At 43.3% G+C, this 17,920-nt stretch overlaps 1 protein-coding gene across 1 annotated transcript; it reads right to left on the bottom strand.

Moving 5' to 3' along the window:
• Positions 1-2,761: 2,761 nt before the first annotated feature.
• On the bottom strand, positions 2,762-12,549 carry NMUR2 (neuromedin U receptor 2). The gene is made up of 4 exons (XM_005231810.3): positions 11,495-12,549; positions 6,455-6,539; positions 5,033-5,158; positions 2,762-4,037 (listed from the first exon to the last, which is right to left on the bottom strand). The coding sequence occupies exons 1-4, from the start codon at positions 12,212-12,214 to the stop codon at positions 3,778-3,780; spliced, it is 1,191 nt and encodes a 396-aa protein (XP_005231867.1). The 5' UTR covers positions 12,215-12,549; the 3' UTR covers positions 2,762-3,777.
• Positions 12,550-17,920: the final 5,371 nt, after the last annotated feature.

Below are 17,920 nucleotides of genomic sequence, written 5' to 3'. Positions count from 1 at the left end.
AGTTTTAACACTTCAAAACACAGTAGTGTCCAAAACCTCTTCAGATAAACTGAAACAGAGTTGTCCACTTGCTGTCATGGTGTTTTTTCCAGTACTGAACCTGGCTTTAGATCTGAGCACCACTCATTGGTAATGCAAACAGTTCTTCTCTCCTTTAAGTGCTTCCTTGCAACACATTTCAAACTGTCCATGTTTTGCTCACCATGCTGGAGCATTGCCCCAGTGCTCCACATTATCTGCTCACACACTTCCCAGAAGGAAACAGAAGCAGAGAAATAAATCAATAGACAGTTCTGTCTAGAAAGTCACGCTTGACTTCAAATAAATACATTTCTATCACACTAGACCACTTTGAGGGAAAATAAGTTCTCTGTTTTCTTGCAAGAGGAGCTTTTCTCTAGCCAGTTGCCAACGTTTTTCAGCACTTGGCTATGAAAGCTGCTAACTGTATAAATAAAGGAATATCATCAGCTTTCATGACATCTCTATCCATCTTCCCAGTATTTTCGTATTTGGATCCAGCTCCAAAATTCAGCCAGGTAAATATCAGAACAGAGTGATAAAATAACACAAGCACTGACCTTTTGGGAAGAAAAGCCTCAAAGCCACCAGCGGACATTGACTACACTTTAGGTATAAAGTGCATTGACTGCTTTCTACAGACACCCCCACCCCCCACCCCCCTCAAGAACGAAGGGGTACTGAGCTGCGCTGTCACAGGGAACCAGGGAACTGAACTCGGAGCACTCAACCTCAAGCCAGCCCACATTTTTTTCACAGCATAATGTAGAAGACCTTTGACATTTCTCTCCCAATAACACTTTCAGAGAAAGTTTGACTTGGTGCAGGACTAAACGTTTTCAGCTTTGCTTTTGACATTTGTCCAAAAAAGCTGAGTAATTTTTGGTTATCAGTGTCACTTTTTAGATGGATGTCAAATTAAATGTGATAAAAACTGCTTTTAGGACCAAAAAAAAAAAAAAAAAAAGTTATTTCAGAACTGGAGGTGAGTTCCTGGTCATTTGCTTCTAACTATTTCTTTTCCAAAATTTCCCCATCCATGCACACTTCCCTGCCCTTCCACCCTGCCTTCTCCTTCCTCAGAAAACCCTTTGTCTTCCCTAGTAACAAAAATTTGGCTGTTTTGTTTAGGATCACACAAAATCTTCACCCTACAGCTTCACATTCCAATCCTGACTGCAGGTCTGTGTGCTCAACTGCAAGTCAAGAGATGCATTTAACAGCCCTGAGCTTTGCAGCTGAGCTTGCAATTGTCCCATGAGGGAAGGAGAAGAGAGCAGCATCACTCATGCATGGCTCTCCATGCACCAACACAAGACTCTGTCTGGATCTAAATGCGTAAGATGCATTCAGAGAGCCACAAAATCTTACAGAGGAATGTCTCCATCGTACGGTGGATGAGTGACTATGTCAAACTGTACTGTCTCCTCGCTGCTTTGCCTGGGTGCCTATGATGGCAGAGAGGACACACTTGCAGTGGCACAGCTCTGGGATAAAGGAGGATAACCCCCTGAGCTCTGTTAGGGAGTTGCACAAGTGATGCACAGGGGGAGGGAGGAAATCCTGCCCAGCCTCTGCCCAGGTGGTCCCCAGCCCCTCAGTGGGAGCCCAGAGCTCGGTGCCCTGCGCAGGGCCCTGGGCAGCGCGCAGGCAGAAAGGCACCGCCGGCGCGGCAAGTCCAGAGGGAAAACGCGCTTTAATGCCTGGTGGAGGGAAAAATGATAATACTGAACTGGTTAGAAACGTAAGTGTCACTGATAAAACTCGAGTGTCCACTTGGGGGTGGCAAAGTATTTCAGCTGTGTCTTCAGGGAGCAGGAACTGCCTTTTCTCTCCAGGGTTTGTTTCTCAAGATTGCAGCTGGTAAAACAGGTGGCTCAGAAAACATGGGTTAAAATTCCCCTTATGCTGCGGCACAAGGTGACTCATAGCTGCTCTGAGCCCCCCAGGTCTCGCCTCAGCCAGGAGTCCCACAGCAAGAGGCAAAACAGAAGATTTCAGGATAAACAAGGTAAGAGCCCGTTGTAGCAGGAGTACAACCCTGTCCTCCTGCAGTGGGAAACATTGTCCAGCTCCCCAGTGACCATAAGCCTTTATGCATACAGTGTACCATCTATCAGGAATTAATGTTTTATTTGTTACGACAATTCTGTGTGCTCTGACTACGTAAGTCCCAGCCCCTCAGTGACACACATGAGATGATTTTTTGTGGCTGTGTGTGCCAATCTTCAGCCCAGTGTGGTGGGTAAACTTAGCACTGCGTCATGATGCACAAGGGAGACGTTTCTCTGAAACACAACGAAAAGGCTTTGGAACATGGGACACAGAGGTTTGTAAGATTCTTTGTCACATAACAGATTCAATCCAACCTCCCTTTTACAAAACTCTACAGGGTCCTGACCCTGCAGTCAGTGGAGCTCAGGAACTCATCCGCTTGGATGTAAGTGTATTGTCTTCAGGATCTGCTTGCATGACTGGAACGCAGAAGAGTTTCTCAGACCTTATAACGTGCTTTGTGGCAACACCTTTATCCAGCACATGCAATATCACTGCAAAACTCCCTCTTTTATTGCCTTTGTATCAACTTCTCTGACCCTGCAGGTTTGTCCCAATTCCATGTGTTGTCAAAGCTGTCCAGGCTGTTTCCTGGTGGTTACTAACCCCACTTAGATCTCTTGACTTCTGCAATCTGTCTGGTATGGGCAGGTGTGAAGTCTGCTGGAGCACAATCACAAGGCTTCACTGGCTGAGACAATGTGTAAGTATCTGAAGTTCAAGCAATGATAAGTTCTTGCAAACTGCAGGACGTGGGGCACAGCAGGGACCCACCACAGTCCATATGTACAGTCAGACTCCGTTCAGGCAGATGGGCAGAAATAAAATTCTCTGATGCACAGGATAAGCCCACAAAGGCTGCAGACTTTCCACATTCCCTGGGCAGATACCCCTCACCAGCTGCATTTTGAGTCCCACCAGGAACACCCTCAGCCCCCAGGATCTGTGGCGTGCGTGTGCCATTTCAGCACTGTGTAGATATTGGCAGACACAGTATGAGGAGCTATGGCAGTGACTTTGAGACTTGTTAAAAACAACCCACTAAAGGGTAGATTTTTTGACGAAGTGGTTCAAGGCATTAATCACCAACCTCCATCTGAATCTTTACCTAGCTCAGAAAGCAAAAGTTTGCTTTACATTTATTTTATAATTATTGGCTCCCTGGTTCTTCTGACCTAGAAATAGCTGTTGCTGGTGCCTGATGTTTATCATTCCAGCTCAGAGCAGTGCTTGTTCGTGCCTACTCGCTCACTTTGGCAAGAGGGGTTTGCAACAGCCGCATCTGGAGAAGGTTGTAGGAGAGAGAAGTGGGACTGGCTTACCTAAAGCTGGAAGTGGGTAGACAAGGCTTGGACGGCAAGCTGCCCTATTTGAAACTAAGTGAAATCTGATGTTTAACTAAGACAAGCTTTGTCTCCCTCCTTTGCTGGTAACATTGTGAATGTGCCTAATTTTTTTAAAGCAGCTCTTTGCTGGCATAGTTTATACTCAGTAAACTGAGATTTCCAGTCCTCCTATTAGCCTGAGGGTAATACAATGCTTCTCAATCACCTGCTAATTACAGTCTCCTGGTTCATTCATTCAAGACCCCTCTGTAAACTTTCCTTGCTAGAATCAGCCTTTCAGGAGGGTCTCTTCTCTTTTTGTTTCTTAAAGTAATTTTCATTAACTTCTGCCTCACCTGGATCACAACATGGAAAGTCACAGCCCAGTGCAGAGCTGAGAGCTGCTGACAGATGTCCTGTGTGTGGCAGGGAGACTTGTGTCTTCAGCAGAGTCCATGAGATTGTGGTCCTCAACCACGAAGACGCTCTGCTGGGCAGAAATCTTGCTAGTGGGATGTTTTGGGGCCCAGTGCTTGCAGCAAGGAGAAATCACACTGAGGAAAGCCATCCTGAAGCGCTGGGACAAGAGATTGTAAATGATGGGGTTTGCAGCAGAGCTCAGATAGAAGAAGACACCTAAGAGAACAAGGGTGGGAAAAGGAGAAAGAGCTCATTTGGGTGTGAAATGATCTCAGGAGAGGAATATCTCTTCGTTGCCTACACTGTTCCACCAGGCTTGGGTGCAAGGGTGGCAGCAGCGACAGCAGAGCGCTGCCTGCTGCCTGGCTGGCACAGGCAGAGGGATGTCTCACCAAGGCTAGCTCAGGCACTGCAGCACACAAGGAAAGCAAAGCTGGAGAGAGTGGAGCTCACTATCTCCAGCTGTTCAGGAACCAGCTCTCTCTTGAGCTGCGCTGACCTGCCTCCAGCACAGCCCTCATCCCCACAGCAGGACTTGCACAGCTGGTGCCCCCATCAAAGCTGTCAGAGGAGAACTTCCAGCCGAGAGGAGCTGATTTCTCACAACACACCAGGACAACTGCGTGAGATTGGATTTGTCTGAGCTGCCTAATGGCCACATTCAGTGTTTTCCCATGGCAGACTGAAAATAAGATTCCTCTTTGAAAAAGCCTTCATTTTATGGTTGGCAGGGCCATAAACATTTGGTTTTATCACCCGGTTCTGAGCAGTATGTAAGTCTTTTGCCTTGCCATTTGGTAAGGTTTCCCATTTGCCTCAGAAACCGTCTGGAGGATGATGCCTGCTGTTGTGTAGTCATTAAAAGCAGCTGAACGACAGCAGACTTCATTTCTGAACACTCCCAAGAAGGAAAAGCAGCTGGTAATGATGCATGAGATCCTTCCCGCCGCTCCCCCCCCTCCCCCCCCCCGCTTCTTTGTGAATATTCAGGCAACTGTACAGGACAACATGCCCAGAGCTTGAAAGCTGCAAAAACTTGTGTGCAGGTTTTATTTCAGGCACAGTTCTTATCACTGCACCAAATCACAAGAAGCTTTTCCATGCATGTCTCGTGTCACCTACAAAATAAATGACTACATATTTCAAGTAAACCACTCATAAATGTGATCTTGTCAGCCCCTTTGCTAGCAAGGGGAAGAAGAAAGCTTTACCTGACACCACATGAATTAAGTTGAATATATTAGCCAGAGGCTCAGTCCATTCCACAACAAAGCTGAAGAAAAGTCGATCTATATGGAATGGAGCCCAGCAGATAGCAAAAACCATCACGAGGACAACTAACACAGAGAAAGAGGAGCAGAAAAACAAGTCAGTTATAGAAGGATATGGTTCAGTAGCCTGCACAGAGCAGAGATAGTTCAGAAAGCTGTACGAAAAAACTAAATATACAAATTTTATTCATTGTTTCAAAACTTTACCCATCCTTTCTGTCTTGCCATTACCAGCTAAAAGAAGAAACTTTCCACTGACTTGTGTGTTGGATAACTCAAGGCATACACACATAATGACATTCAAACCAAGCAGGTGACAACCAGGTAATGCTGTGGCACGTACAGAGCCTAAAGAAGAAACTGCCAGTGAGACATCTGGATTCATCTGTGGTACCTGGGACATATTGTCTCCATTATGCCTTGGGATTAATTTCCTCTGCACACTGTTTGTACATCACATAGCAGGATAAGGCCATAGGAACCATGCACTGATGGTAAGTCTGTCTGGGTACACTGCACAGGATGAAAGAAAAAGGGTTTGCCTCTGTGCACAGCTTGGCCTGTGCTGCCTTTAGTCAGGTGTTCTGGCAAATCCATTCCAGACTTGGGTCCTATGAATATCTCCGGTCACAGTCACGGGGCACAGAAAATCAGTCTGGCTCCAAAGTAAAATTTCCTAGTTCAGCTGGTGACTTAAGCTGCCTAAAAGAATAATGTTGTTGCAGGGAATAGTGAAGGTGATTTATGTTTCCTGCATAAACACCATCTCTGTAGTGAGGTGTTCTTTATTTGAAAGACAGCCTTGAATTAGGAAGTGGGGTGACCACTTTCCAGGCAAGTCTGCCTAGGTCCTGTTTTTTCTTGGGGAGGTCTAAGTAAGCAGTCTAAGTCTAACTCATCAGTAGGTGATGTATGTGGTTTGGCAGGACCTTCCTGTTCGTGCTTGAAGTGTGATGCAAAACAGGTGTGCATCCTTTAAAAATGTACAGGATGGACTATTTGCACTCTGAAAAAGGGGGGTCCTCCCTGGGGGGCTGCAACAGCCAGGTTTGGAGTGAGGGATATTAGAGAGTTGCCATGCAAGCATCTGCCACATACGTGTGCTATACCTCCTCTCGTGCTGGGGAGGAAAATTTGCCTTCTGAGTTTTTTGGTAGTTATCCCTGGTCTTTCATTCCCATACCCTCTAAGTCCAGATAAAACAGCAAGAAGCCTTTTTTTTTTTTTTAAAAAAAAAAAAAAGAAATAATCACAGCTGTTCATCTTATAACTCTTGTATCCAGTGAATTTGCCTGATACCCTTCAGGAGCTGGTCACCCTCTTGTCCATGGTAAATAAAACACAGAAGGACTCACTACTTACACAACATCTTGGTGACTGATTTCCTGGATGGTCTCTGAACATTCACAGCCGTTTCCTCCACTTCCAAAGATTTGTCTCCTTTCAACTGGCAAAAGGAGGGAAACAAAAGGAGAACTTAGACAGCAGAAAATATCCCCACCAGACATAGCCTGTTTTATATTTTGATAGCTGTATTTTGAGAAGGCAAAGTTTGAGGCAGCTCAGGATTCACTGAAAAAAATCTACATTTAAATTTCAGTTTCAGTCTAGGGAAACATTGAAGGTTTAGGTTCAAAACAATCTGCAGATTTTATGCATCTGAGACTGCATATTTACAGCAGTTTTGTATTTCAGTTCCCCACTTGTCCCTTCTCAATGAGTCAATATTTGGTTCACAGTTTGTGTTCAATTTCAACAGTATTTTGCTAGGCATTATTTTCTTTTCTAGCAAAATATTGTTTGTTTATTTTCCTAAAAGGGTTCCCCACAATTAAGCACAAACCAATGATCCAAAAAATAACCACAGAAGCCTCAGTGAAACACAGCTGTAATCACTGGAAAAATTCCTGTAGAATTCAAGGGAGTTTGTTTTGTGGCCTGAGTGTTTGGACTAATTGATATTCAATCCATCTAACGAACAACCCCCATATATGCTCTCTTGCAGCCAGCCAGTGTGCACCTCTGCACAGATTCAGCCACATACTGCTCGCTCACAACAAGGTGGGGGTGTATTTTCTCCAGTAGATTTTCCTGGACCTCTACAAAATGGACATAAAGAATAATAATCTGGTCTTCCCTGAAGTGCTTCCCTAATATGCTTATGGCGAGACTACCCGTGCTTTGGTGATGAAAAGACCAAGTCTAGATAATCAGGACAATTGCTTTGATTATAAAAGGAATCATCTATGGAGAGTGCATAATTGGATGCAGCTTCCTGAAGTGGGAACTTCTGATTAGCCAACACATTTGGAGTGATGCTTTTGTCAACTGAGAGAAATTGGAAACAAACCTTTTAATTACATGGGAAGGAATATCAGGAATGAGGGAAAAGATAGAAATCAATCTGTATTTATAAAGATCTTGTGAAAAATGCTAGTTGTGCCATTTTCTTTTGCCTTCTACACTGTGACTTTACTTCCTGATTTTTGATTAACAATACTTCCCTTTAAGGATGATCAAATGAGACCTTCTTTCAATCTTCTATTTACTCATAAAACCCATAAAAGGGAAACACGTGTAAATCAAATTATATTCAATTATAGTGCAATTCAGCCTCTCATGTATTACGTTATTCCCTTTGTAACTTTTTGTCATAGCCACCGTTACTTAAGGAAGAGACTCAGTTGATTTGAAACACATCTAGCAATAAATGTCTACTCAGATTGATTAAAACCCTGAGTTTCCCTTCAGTGGTTTTCAGTCTCGGCAGTAATCTGTTCTAGGCATATTCCAAAGCCTTGGAGAATACAGTACTCTGATGCTGTAATAAACCAGGGACACATGTATCTTTATTTTTCACCTTCCTCCTGTCATTTTGATGATGTTATAAGGCTCCTTTTTAGCCTCAAGTGATAATGGGTGGAAGTATAACTCGTAAGAATAAATCAGCAGTTGCAATTTAATAAAACAACGAGTTATGACACAGGGGAAGGGGAAAAAAAAAAGAAAAAAGCAAAAAAGGAATGGGTCCATGGCACAGGTTGTAACTTGAGTTCATGCCAATGGCTTGACAGAGGGAGCACTTCAGCCAAGGCAGTGGTTAATTTTACATCACTGTGGATGTATTGAGGCTATGTAGGGTTGCCTGGAGATGAATGTTACCAATTCACTGCAAAAGAATTAAAAGTGTCTGGAGCAAGAAGCTGAAAATTGGATTCTCCCTCCACATATTTATTAGCTGCAGCATTTCATACTAGAAATCAAAGGGCAGGGTGAAATTAGGGCCTCACCTATCCCCAGGCAAACTAGTGAGGCCACTCAGCAAAAGCAGAGCTGTCTTCTGTAAGCGGCTTGGCCTGCCTGACACAAGTAGTGACCCAACTTTCTCTGCAGCTGATGGAAAAATTGATATTTAAAACACACATGGCCGGTGCTACAGCATGCCGCCCTGCCTGTTTCAGTGATCAGGCTGAAGACGTTGCCGCCTGGCTGCTCTTAGCTCCCCATTGCGAAGGAATCTGTGTTAGGTTTGCTGAACCACCTCCACGTTGTGTGCCAGGCTTTGCAGAAATCAGCTAAAGGCAGTCACCGTCCACAGATGATCCTGGTTTTAACAACCGGGCATTTAGGGCATAAAGGAGAATTTGATGTTACATCTGGAGCAGCTGTGCATTGGCAAGGGTAAGTTGTCTTGGTTCAAAGACAGCTGGAGTCAAAATTATCGAGGTGTCCAATGTGTTACTGCGGGGAAGTGACACCAAGATGAGGGCTGGGCTCTTAGCAGAAGAATTGTCCTGCCTGAGGTCAGTCTAGTCCCACCTGATCATCTAGATTCCCTCAAAGATATCTGAGGTGGGATGAATAAGTCTTTGGACTCTCCACTCCATTCACTGTCAAAAATCCTCATTAAATAGAATCTGACTTTTAGACAACCAGTGATAACCACCTACCCCTGTGTCCTTTTAGAGATCAGTTTGAATGAAACGGACAGGGACCTTGCACTGAATCCTGCTGCAACACAGCCTTCTTCCCAGGCAATGCCACCCCATCCCTATCAGTGCTGCAGGGGTTAATTCCGACAAGCAGCCCTCTCCAGGGCTGTCATTTCCCTCTCTCCTCTTCCTCCTCAGTTTTTTGGTTATAGGTTGCAACCAGTAGCCCAACAGCTGAACTGAGTTTAAAGAAGAGCCTGGCTGACTGGGGGATTGGTCCTGAAGGCACCTGTGGTGATGTGTGCGCTCATGAAAGAGGCAGCAGGAAGCTTCCACAATCAAGCCTAATTACAGTGTAATCATCAGGGTCCACTTCTTTCACTAATGCTGGAATTACCTACTGACCATGCCGGTGTAGTATTAAAACATCAGGCCTTAAAATTATAACCAAGTAGGTCATGAAGTAATTGATCATGAGGTAATCAGCCTAATGGGTCCGTTAGCAATAAATTTCCCAGTGGAAGACAATTTTTTTCCTTTTTACAAGGGATTTAATTGAAAATTAACTCAGCTACCATATGACCCATGTTTACTACCTTCTTACAGGTGCTTAAATATGTCACAGGTTTCCTTCTGTACTGCATCCTGAGGCTCTCCTGAGTACTGGCAAAGCTTGAGAGAGAAACTTTGGTGAGGAAATGCCTTCTCCATGAAGCCTGGACTTGGAAAGGCTACGTCCCTGTTTGCTGAATTTGAGCTGCTGTACAACCTTTGGATCAACGCTGAGCTTTTTCACTACAATCTATGAACAATATGTGACACTCAGGAGACTGGAGCATTGCTGAAGCTTCATAGATTTTCTTGTCTGTGAGTAGATAAAAAGTGTCTTCTCTTGAAAAATCATATATATATACAAGATTCTTCTATCCTTTCTGTTGAAAAAATGAAATTACCTTCCCTAGTGCAGTTTGGAGCATGATGCAGATATACTCAGGATGGATGGTGTTGTTTAAAATTTGAAAGTCTGAGTTGAACATACAGAAAAGCAGAGGCATAAATGATGAACACTGCAGCCCTTAGGAAAGACAGCTTGAGCATATTGGCGAATATACAGAAGTCCTGGGGGGCAGCCCTCGGCTGGTACCTAGTTTCTCCTCTGGGATGGGGATTAGGAATATCTGCTGCCACAAACGGAAGTTATTGCAGTCTTCAAGACTTCTTTTATTAGTTCAGGGATTTATCTTTTTCTCTTTATAACAGCTATGTTTTTAGCAGTTTTCCCTCCCTTCCAGTCTTATTTTGCAAAATTTTCAGTGAAACTGTGCAAAGACCCCACAACAGCTGCTGGGCAGTGGGGATAATTTAACCCATTCATTGCTTTAAAGATCTGCTGTGTGTTACAGATTTATGGCAGTTAATCCTTGTAGCTTTTCCTGGGTAAGGAAAAATTGCTTCTCTATAGTTTCAGATAACAGTAAATATCAGCCAGCACAAAAAAATGATACATACACCAAAGGCAGATGTTGGTTGAATTTCTTGCACGTTATTCAGTGAGTTCGTTTGTCTCTACTAGCATATTGCATCCCTGTCTTGCTATAAGATCAGACACAGCTTTTTAAACTTCAGGTTATATTCAGTGCTATGAGATAGGTTTTATATTTTCAAAATACATGTAATGTACCAGAAGAAAAAAAGTCATCAACATGCTATGATTAGCAGTTCATTTCAGTGTTGTGCTACATAGTTTTGTAATACTGTGATACTGGTTATTTTATCCATGCATTTAAATGATGAATCCTTGGTAAAACTAGTCTCACCTTCTGAAGAGAGAATGAATATGAACTCTAAGGTAGCCTTAATCGATGGTGAAACTATGCCATTGTTACTTAAAGAAATCACTGCTGAATTTGCTAGCTGTAGCAATAAGCTAGCATTTCAGTTTATGACAGCTTTGTGAGTTTTAACAACAGATTATTATAATCATCTCCAGGGAAGGAGGAAAATAAAGTAATGCAATGGAAATTCCACAGTCACAAGAAGAGGGAAAACAAATAATACCCAAGATTCAATCACTAGCCTGCTCTCTTTTTTTTTTTTTTTTTTTTTTTTTTTTTCACATTTTCATTTTGGTCTATTTCCTTTTAGTCCCTACTGCAAAGGTGCAAATCTCTGAGAGGCTGGATTCAATCTCCAGACTTGGACGTTTAAGTTGCATTCAAACGTGAGCAGCAGTAATGGCAAGATTTAAAAAAAGATTGGGGTAAATTATTCCCCATCATAGCTAAATTAATTTCAGAATGGGATTACACCAAGAAGTTGGATCCTCTGCTTTCAGAGGTTTTAAATGCTTCGGCTTTTTGGGGGGGAAACAAATGAGCAAGAAAAGGGTGCAATCACTTAAAAGGCACATACAGACACAAACACACAAGGATGAGCTAAGAAAACACTGAGCAGCCAGAGTAGGACTTACTCTCAGCCCCATCAGATAGTACAGCACACTTATTACCCCCATAGGCAGCACATAGAAGAGAAAAGAAGTAATCTGGACAATACAGTTGTAGATCCACATGGGCATGACCACAGTGCAGGTAGCAGAGCCAGGGACCAGTGTGCCATTGGGGAAATACTGCAGCATGATGCCATGGGTGCCCGTGTTGGGGAGGGCGAAGAGGACCGAGAGGACCCAGAGCACCACGATGGTCCTCAGGGCACGCTTGCGAGTGCTCTCCAGCTTGGCACGGAAAGGATGGAGGATAGCAAAGTATCTCTCCACGCTGACTGTGGTCACGCTGAGGATGGAAGCAAAACAGACTGTCTCAAAGAGTGCCGTCTTCAGATAGCAGCCGATGGGCCCAAACAAGAAGGGGTAGTTGCTCCACATCTCGTAGACTTCCAGTGGCATCCCAAAAAGCAGCACGAGCAGGTCTGAGATGGCGAGGCTGAAGAGATAGTAATTGGTGGGGGTCTTCATGTTCCGGTGCTTGAGGATTACCAGGCAAACTAAGAAGTTACCTACCACCCCGACAACGAAGATCAGGGTGTACACCAAAGCCATGGGCAAGAACAGATGGCTCCGCCTGGGCCCACACAAGAAGGCCAAGTAATCCTCGGTGCTGTTTAAGTACCTCCTGAAATGTTCTTCCTGTAGGGCGAGGTGATGAAACCAGGAGCTATTACTGATCCAGGCCATCACTGGATCTGCTGAAATGTGTCACAACTGAGAGCCAGTCTTCTTTAACTTTCTCTGAGCTAGTTTGCTCACTTTTTGCAGTGAGAGGAAGTGGCAGGGGGTGTTGTCTTGCCAGACCTAGATGCACAAAGCCACCGAGAGATGTGCGTGAGTGTGCTTGCCTGGCTCCCCTTAAGGTTTTGCTGTTGTAACAGCTGTTCCCCTGCAAGGAGTCCCTTAGCCAGAAAGCCCCTCCTTTCACACATATTCATTGGCTCGCTAAGTGCATTAGATTATAGAGTAAGAAAAGAGGTTCCAGCTACTTGTATCAGCTCCTGTGGCAAATGCATTTAGAGAATCAGAAAGGCGGGATTTAGAGAGCTGGAGATCTGGAATATAGGATGTGAGACTAGCTGCAAGTTGTTTGTACTTGTCAGAGGGTGAGAAACCAGACAAAAAAAACCCCACCAACTCCAAAATTCAGTCCCAAAGGATTTTACAATATTATATTGATGCTACATCCAGTTACGAGCCTCAAGCAAAAGAAAAAATAAAATTCTGGCATGACTTTATTTTTCAGATCTGCTGATTTTTACTTGCTGTTGTCTACAGCAGCAAGTACTTGGGAACAGTCTGATCGGTAGAAAGCCAACCTGGTTTTATAGTCATTCTTGTGGTATTAGGCTACTATCACGTTTCAGCCTTTTTTTTAAAGACTGTAACTTTTTTCTCGTGAAATCTGACATAGGATTTTAATTGCTTTTCTTATTGATATAAAAATATTTTCCCACTCTCCTGTTATGCTGGAATCTGATCCCATATTCTTAGCTAGCTTTGTTTTGGGAATATTTCTGAACACTGTAGTATTCCAAAGACATATTTATTGCCTCCAGAACTAGATTTACATGAATTTTTATAAACTCTGATTTCTTCCTGAATGACAACCATTCTGCAAACACACTTTCTAAGCCAAAACATGTATCTTGCAAGGATGATGGCTGTGTCAAAACAGATCATTTAACTCCTTATGAATGCTTGATTTCTTGCTGAATTTCTCCAAAACAAAAAAGCTTTTAAGTGCAGGGATGTAATTTTCTGAGATTCATAAAAAGTTTAGTTGTTTGGAATGAAAGAGGTGCAGAAGCTGAGGGCTAGTTTGGGGAATTTTTGTCAGCTTGATGTGCAATTTGTCTGCCCAGTATCTCTCACTAGCTCTCACTTTTGAGTACCTGCCCGGTGTCCTCCTTGAAGCCATGTAAACTTTTTACATCCCTAGCATCCTTTGGCAAGGTGTTCCTTGGGTCTGCTATTTATGTGAAGAAGCACCTTCATTTCTCTGACCCTCTAGCTGAGTATCCCTGGCTGCTAACATAAGACTGCATATTTTTAACGATCCAGAAGCAAAAGAACAGCCCTTTTGGCTGGCATCTCCTTCAAAATCCTGACAAAAGCAAGTTTTTAAAGGAAGATGCAAACTACTCCACTGTAAGTTGCTAGACAGTAAACTCATCCCACACAAAACCTGTTTTCTAACTCTTGAAGAACTGAGGCTGGCTCACATCATGCCTTCTTTACTCCTTCCCACCTTAACATCTTGTGGCTTAGTAGCAGTCCAATAACCTTGCAAGAAAAAAATATTGTTGTATTTTTTTATCTAAGAACAGACCGTCCCCAGAAATAGCAGCAGCAGCTGAAGAACCGAGGTTTGGTCCCATTGAGGCATATTCCATGTGTGGAGCCTGAGGCTTACTGTGCATTTGTTTTAAACGTTGAAGGCATGGAAAGTACCACGCCAACTGTACTAAAAGACAGAAGCATGTCTCTTGTGCTGACTTTCAGGTCTGCTGAAATTATCTCGCACATAAAATATCATCATCAGAAAAACCCTACTCATTTCTTTAAGCATTGCACAGAAGTATTTTGTTCAGCAGATTGAAAGGTTTTATTGGATTGGTGACCAAAAGGTGTGCTCTTTTGACCTATTTCTCCCTTCATTAAGGATTCATCTTAAAAAGATTCTTTGCATTTTAATGATGTTGAATTTGATTTTGACCTGCCGTCGGTGTAGCAGGTAGGAACAGAGGAATTGTTAGTAGGGTGCCAGGCTGGCACCCAGATTCATGATTTTGGAGCACAATAGGAGACAAGTATTTGAGAATTTGTGCAGGGCTAAACACTTTCTGTACTTCTGCTTAACTTTCAAAGGCTTCCTCCCCCCCCCCCCCCCCCCATAATCTCTCAATATTTCATTTCTTTCCCTTCCTCCTTTTTCCTCCCCTAGTAAGTTCCGCTGCTTTCTATACTGCATCATAACTGGTCTGTAAACACTGCTAAAACAGCTACCAAACTGGTCTTCACTTTTCTTCTTTCATATTAACCTCTACAAAGAAACTAAAAACAAAACCTGAGGTCTGTTCAGCTGGAACTCAATCTTACAGAAAAGGAAACCGAAATGGACTGAGTTATTTACTAAAAAGCCTACAAGGCAGCCATACCCATCATGATCTCTATGAGAGGGAAGCAATGGGCTGTAGAAACACATTAGGTCACTTGAAAGTGTGGATGTGCCAGGCCCACCTGTGTCTGCTTCCCCCTTCTTGATCCTTTCTGATCCTGCTGGGCTCGAGGGCTGACAATCTGTAAGAGCAGAAGCAGAGAGGAAAAACGGGTCTATTTGCCTAACAGGTCATCCCTGGAACCATGTTGCTATGACCACGATTAAGTGGCAGATGGAGAGGACAAGGAGAGTGGAAGATATATTTCAGTTCATTTCTTGAAGCTTTATTTGGTGTTTTTTATCATATCTGTGTCAACAAGGATAGGAGAGTATATTTAACCAAAGACCAGCTCTGGCTCTGTATGACTGGAAATGTTTTATTTTTACAGCTGAGACACTTCACTATGAGGGCAGTGAGGCACTGGACCAGGTTGCCCAGAGCAGCTGTGGATGCCCCATCTCTGGCAGCTTTCCAGGCCAGGTTGGATAGGGCTTTGAGCAAACTGGTCTGGTGGAAGGTGTCCCTGCCTATGACAGGGGGGTTGGAACTGGATGATCTTTAAGGACCTTTCCAACCCAAACCAGTTCTATGATTCTATGAACATAAAAACGGATGGTATTTTTCATTATAAAGCACACTTCATTGGTGTTTGCTGTTATATACTTAAAGGAAGATGGTGTGCTGCATGGTGGCCTTAGAATTGTGAAGTTTTATGTAGTAGGATCATAATTAATGTAATATTACATTCCATTAATATAGTGTGATATTTGATGTCATTAACATAGACAAATTTTTTTTAGCATGTTAAGTGTCACTGCTAGTCAGAGTATGGCATTATCTGCTTAGGCACTGACTATGCCCGCATGCTGGTGGTATCTCTAGTACCACATTTAGACTGTGGAATCTTCCCCTTAGCTGACATAATGTGCTGCAGCACATTCCTGTGTTCCATTAAGGGCAGCAAAGTGCACATTTAAGAAGAGGTAAATTCAAGTGCCTTCATGTTAGCCAAAGCCCTTGTTAGGGCACCCATTAGTGACTATATATTAGGTCAGTACACGGTGGATAATTTTATGTTTTAGGAAAAATTGGATACATTCATCAAAAAAACCAGAATAGGGTGAAGGTAACCCATAGTATAGCAAATGGATAAATGCTCCGCTGGTAAGGCTTACAGAGGGATGTACTTTGAAGAACTATGGGCCATTGCAATGGTCTACCCTGAACAGCTGCTCATTCAGACTGTAGAATTTTATCTATGCAAAGCAAGCTTTTTTGGATATTTATATCTATGTGGGGAGACACGGAGGTCTCTCATCCAGCTTCATATGGTCTGGTTGTGAAACTGGAAGTAATATAGCTGTGCTAATGCCATATGTGCCATGCTAATTAATTCTGTTGATTAGCTGAGATGCAATACTATGCTGACAGGTCCACTTGGCACGAGGACTTGAGCTGACATCTCTGAGCAGCCCTGCATGCGATGGTGCTCAGGGTCTGCAAGAAAGTGCCATAATCCTTCCTGTACATGCACACTTAGAAAGACATTGCACTTCATTGGAAGGGCTTGCAGAGGCATGGGGTTTGCTGTAATACTTGGCAAGCAGGTCCACTTTTTTTATCTTCAGCAATTACAACCCAGCCTTTCCTTTCTAATTTCCTTTTACAGCCATCAGGTTCTGTTGTTTCATCCTTTCTCTGATTTGTAATTACTGAAGGTAGGTGCAAAAGCCTTTAGAAACTCCGAAGGGGCTGCTACCCAGCCTGAGCTTGCTTTCCCTGCTCCTTTCATGGACCCTTCCAGAGCTGCCCATGGTGCTCTGCTGCTTTCTGAATTGCAGGTTCAAACTCACAGTTTTAGTCCTTTGAGAACTTGGCAGGACCAAGTATTTCTGTTCCATAGGGATGCAAAGAAGAGGATGCAAAGAAGAGGACACAGAGCTGCTAAGCACAAACGTTTAAGGCATAATACACTGAAGATGTTAACACAATTTCTAGAAAATTATAGCCCCACTCACCTTATAAATTACTGAGCTATAATTATAGATCGTGGATTTGACTCTTTTCCTTTTTTTTTATTTATTTATTCTCCTTTTTCCTTTGAAAGGCTTGTTTGGTTGACTACAGTAGCTGGAATGTGAGTCCTTGTTTTTCAAAGCATATTCAGTATAACATTCAACATGCCATCAAATGCAGAGATACGTTTTGTATATTTTCTCTCCCTCCCTGCTGGAGGAGTGAGCGCCTTTCCATGCCTTATTGTAAATCACTTTGTAATTATCTAGGCTCTTTGCAGGCAGCTTTTCCGTGGCTGTGCATGATAGCTGAAGTCCCCAGGATATCAATCAACACACATAAGAAGTGGATTTCATTAATTTGGTACAAAATACCAAGGAGCGCACCCCTCTGCCTGGAGCAGCTGGCAACTTGCACAGTCCGTACAGACACAGACCACTTGAAGAGCGGAACCCATTTTGCCTAACTTCAGTCATTGAAAAAAACAAATAAGCCTACACAGATTGTTCAGGCTCCTACTTCAGTCAATAATGGAAAGAGGAACCTCCAGAGAGGGATTTGTCCTAAACCACAGCACAAAGAGATATGAAATGGAGAACCTTACTTTTTCCTATCAGCTGCAGAGGGAATGTGGGTTATAAGTTTTATATATATATATATATAAACTGCCAGCTTGTTAAGCAGCTGAGATGAATTTAGACCCCAGATTTGGGCAGTCATATTCCTTCTCCTCCCATCAGGACCAGTGTTTAGAGGGAGTCATGTACAAGCTTTGTCTGTGAGAATCTGTTGGACAGCTGGAAACTGGGCCAGAGCACCAGCCAGCAGGTGAAGAGCAAGGACAGGGTGGATGTACCTACTGATACGGCTTTCAGCGAAGGATTGCTTCATTAGTGCTGGTTCCAGAAATTAGTGGGAACAATGTCCTTCCATTTTAGTAAGCATTCCATGTGTTGTGTGTGTGCTGATGCTTTGAAGAGGCAGTGGGTGGCAGGTAGGGAAGTGGTTCAGGCTTGACATGCAGAAGAGCAGTGAAAAGAGCTGAAAAAGAACCCTGATACAGAAAATTTTGTCATACTGAATGTGTCCATCGTGACAAAGGGACATGGGTTTACATGCGGGAGGATGAAATGATTGTCGTGGCAGAAAAGTTATTGAAGTCACAAGCACGGTACAGAATGAGTCAGGTCGTCTGAGTCAGGAGGGATCTGGT

This window comes from Falco peregrinus, chromosome 8 (assembly GCF_023634155.1).
Source record: "Falco peregrinus isolate bFalPer1 chromosome 8, bFalPer1.pri, whole genome shotgun sequence".
In the NCBI taxonomy this organism is placed as follows: Eukaryota; Metazoa; Chordata; class Aves; order Falconiformes; family Falconidae; genus Falco; species Falco peregrinus.
This window is presented reverse-complemented; position numbering and strand designations above follow the sequence as displayed.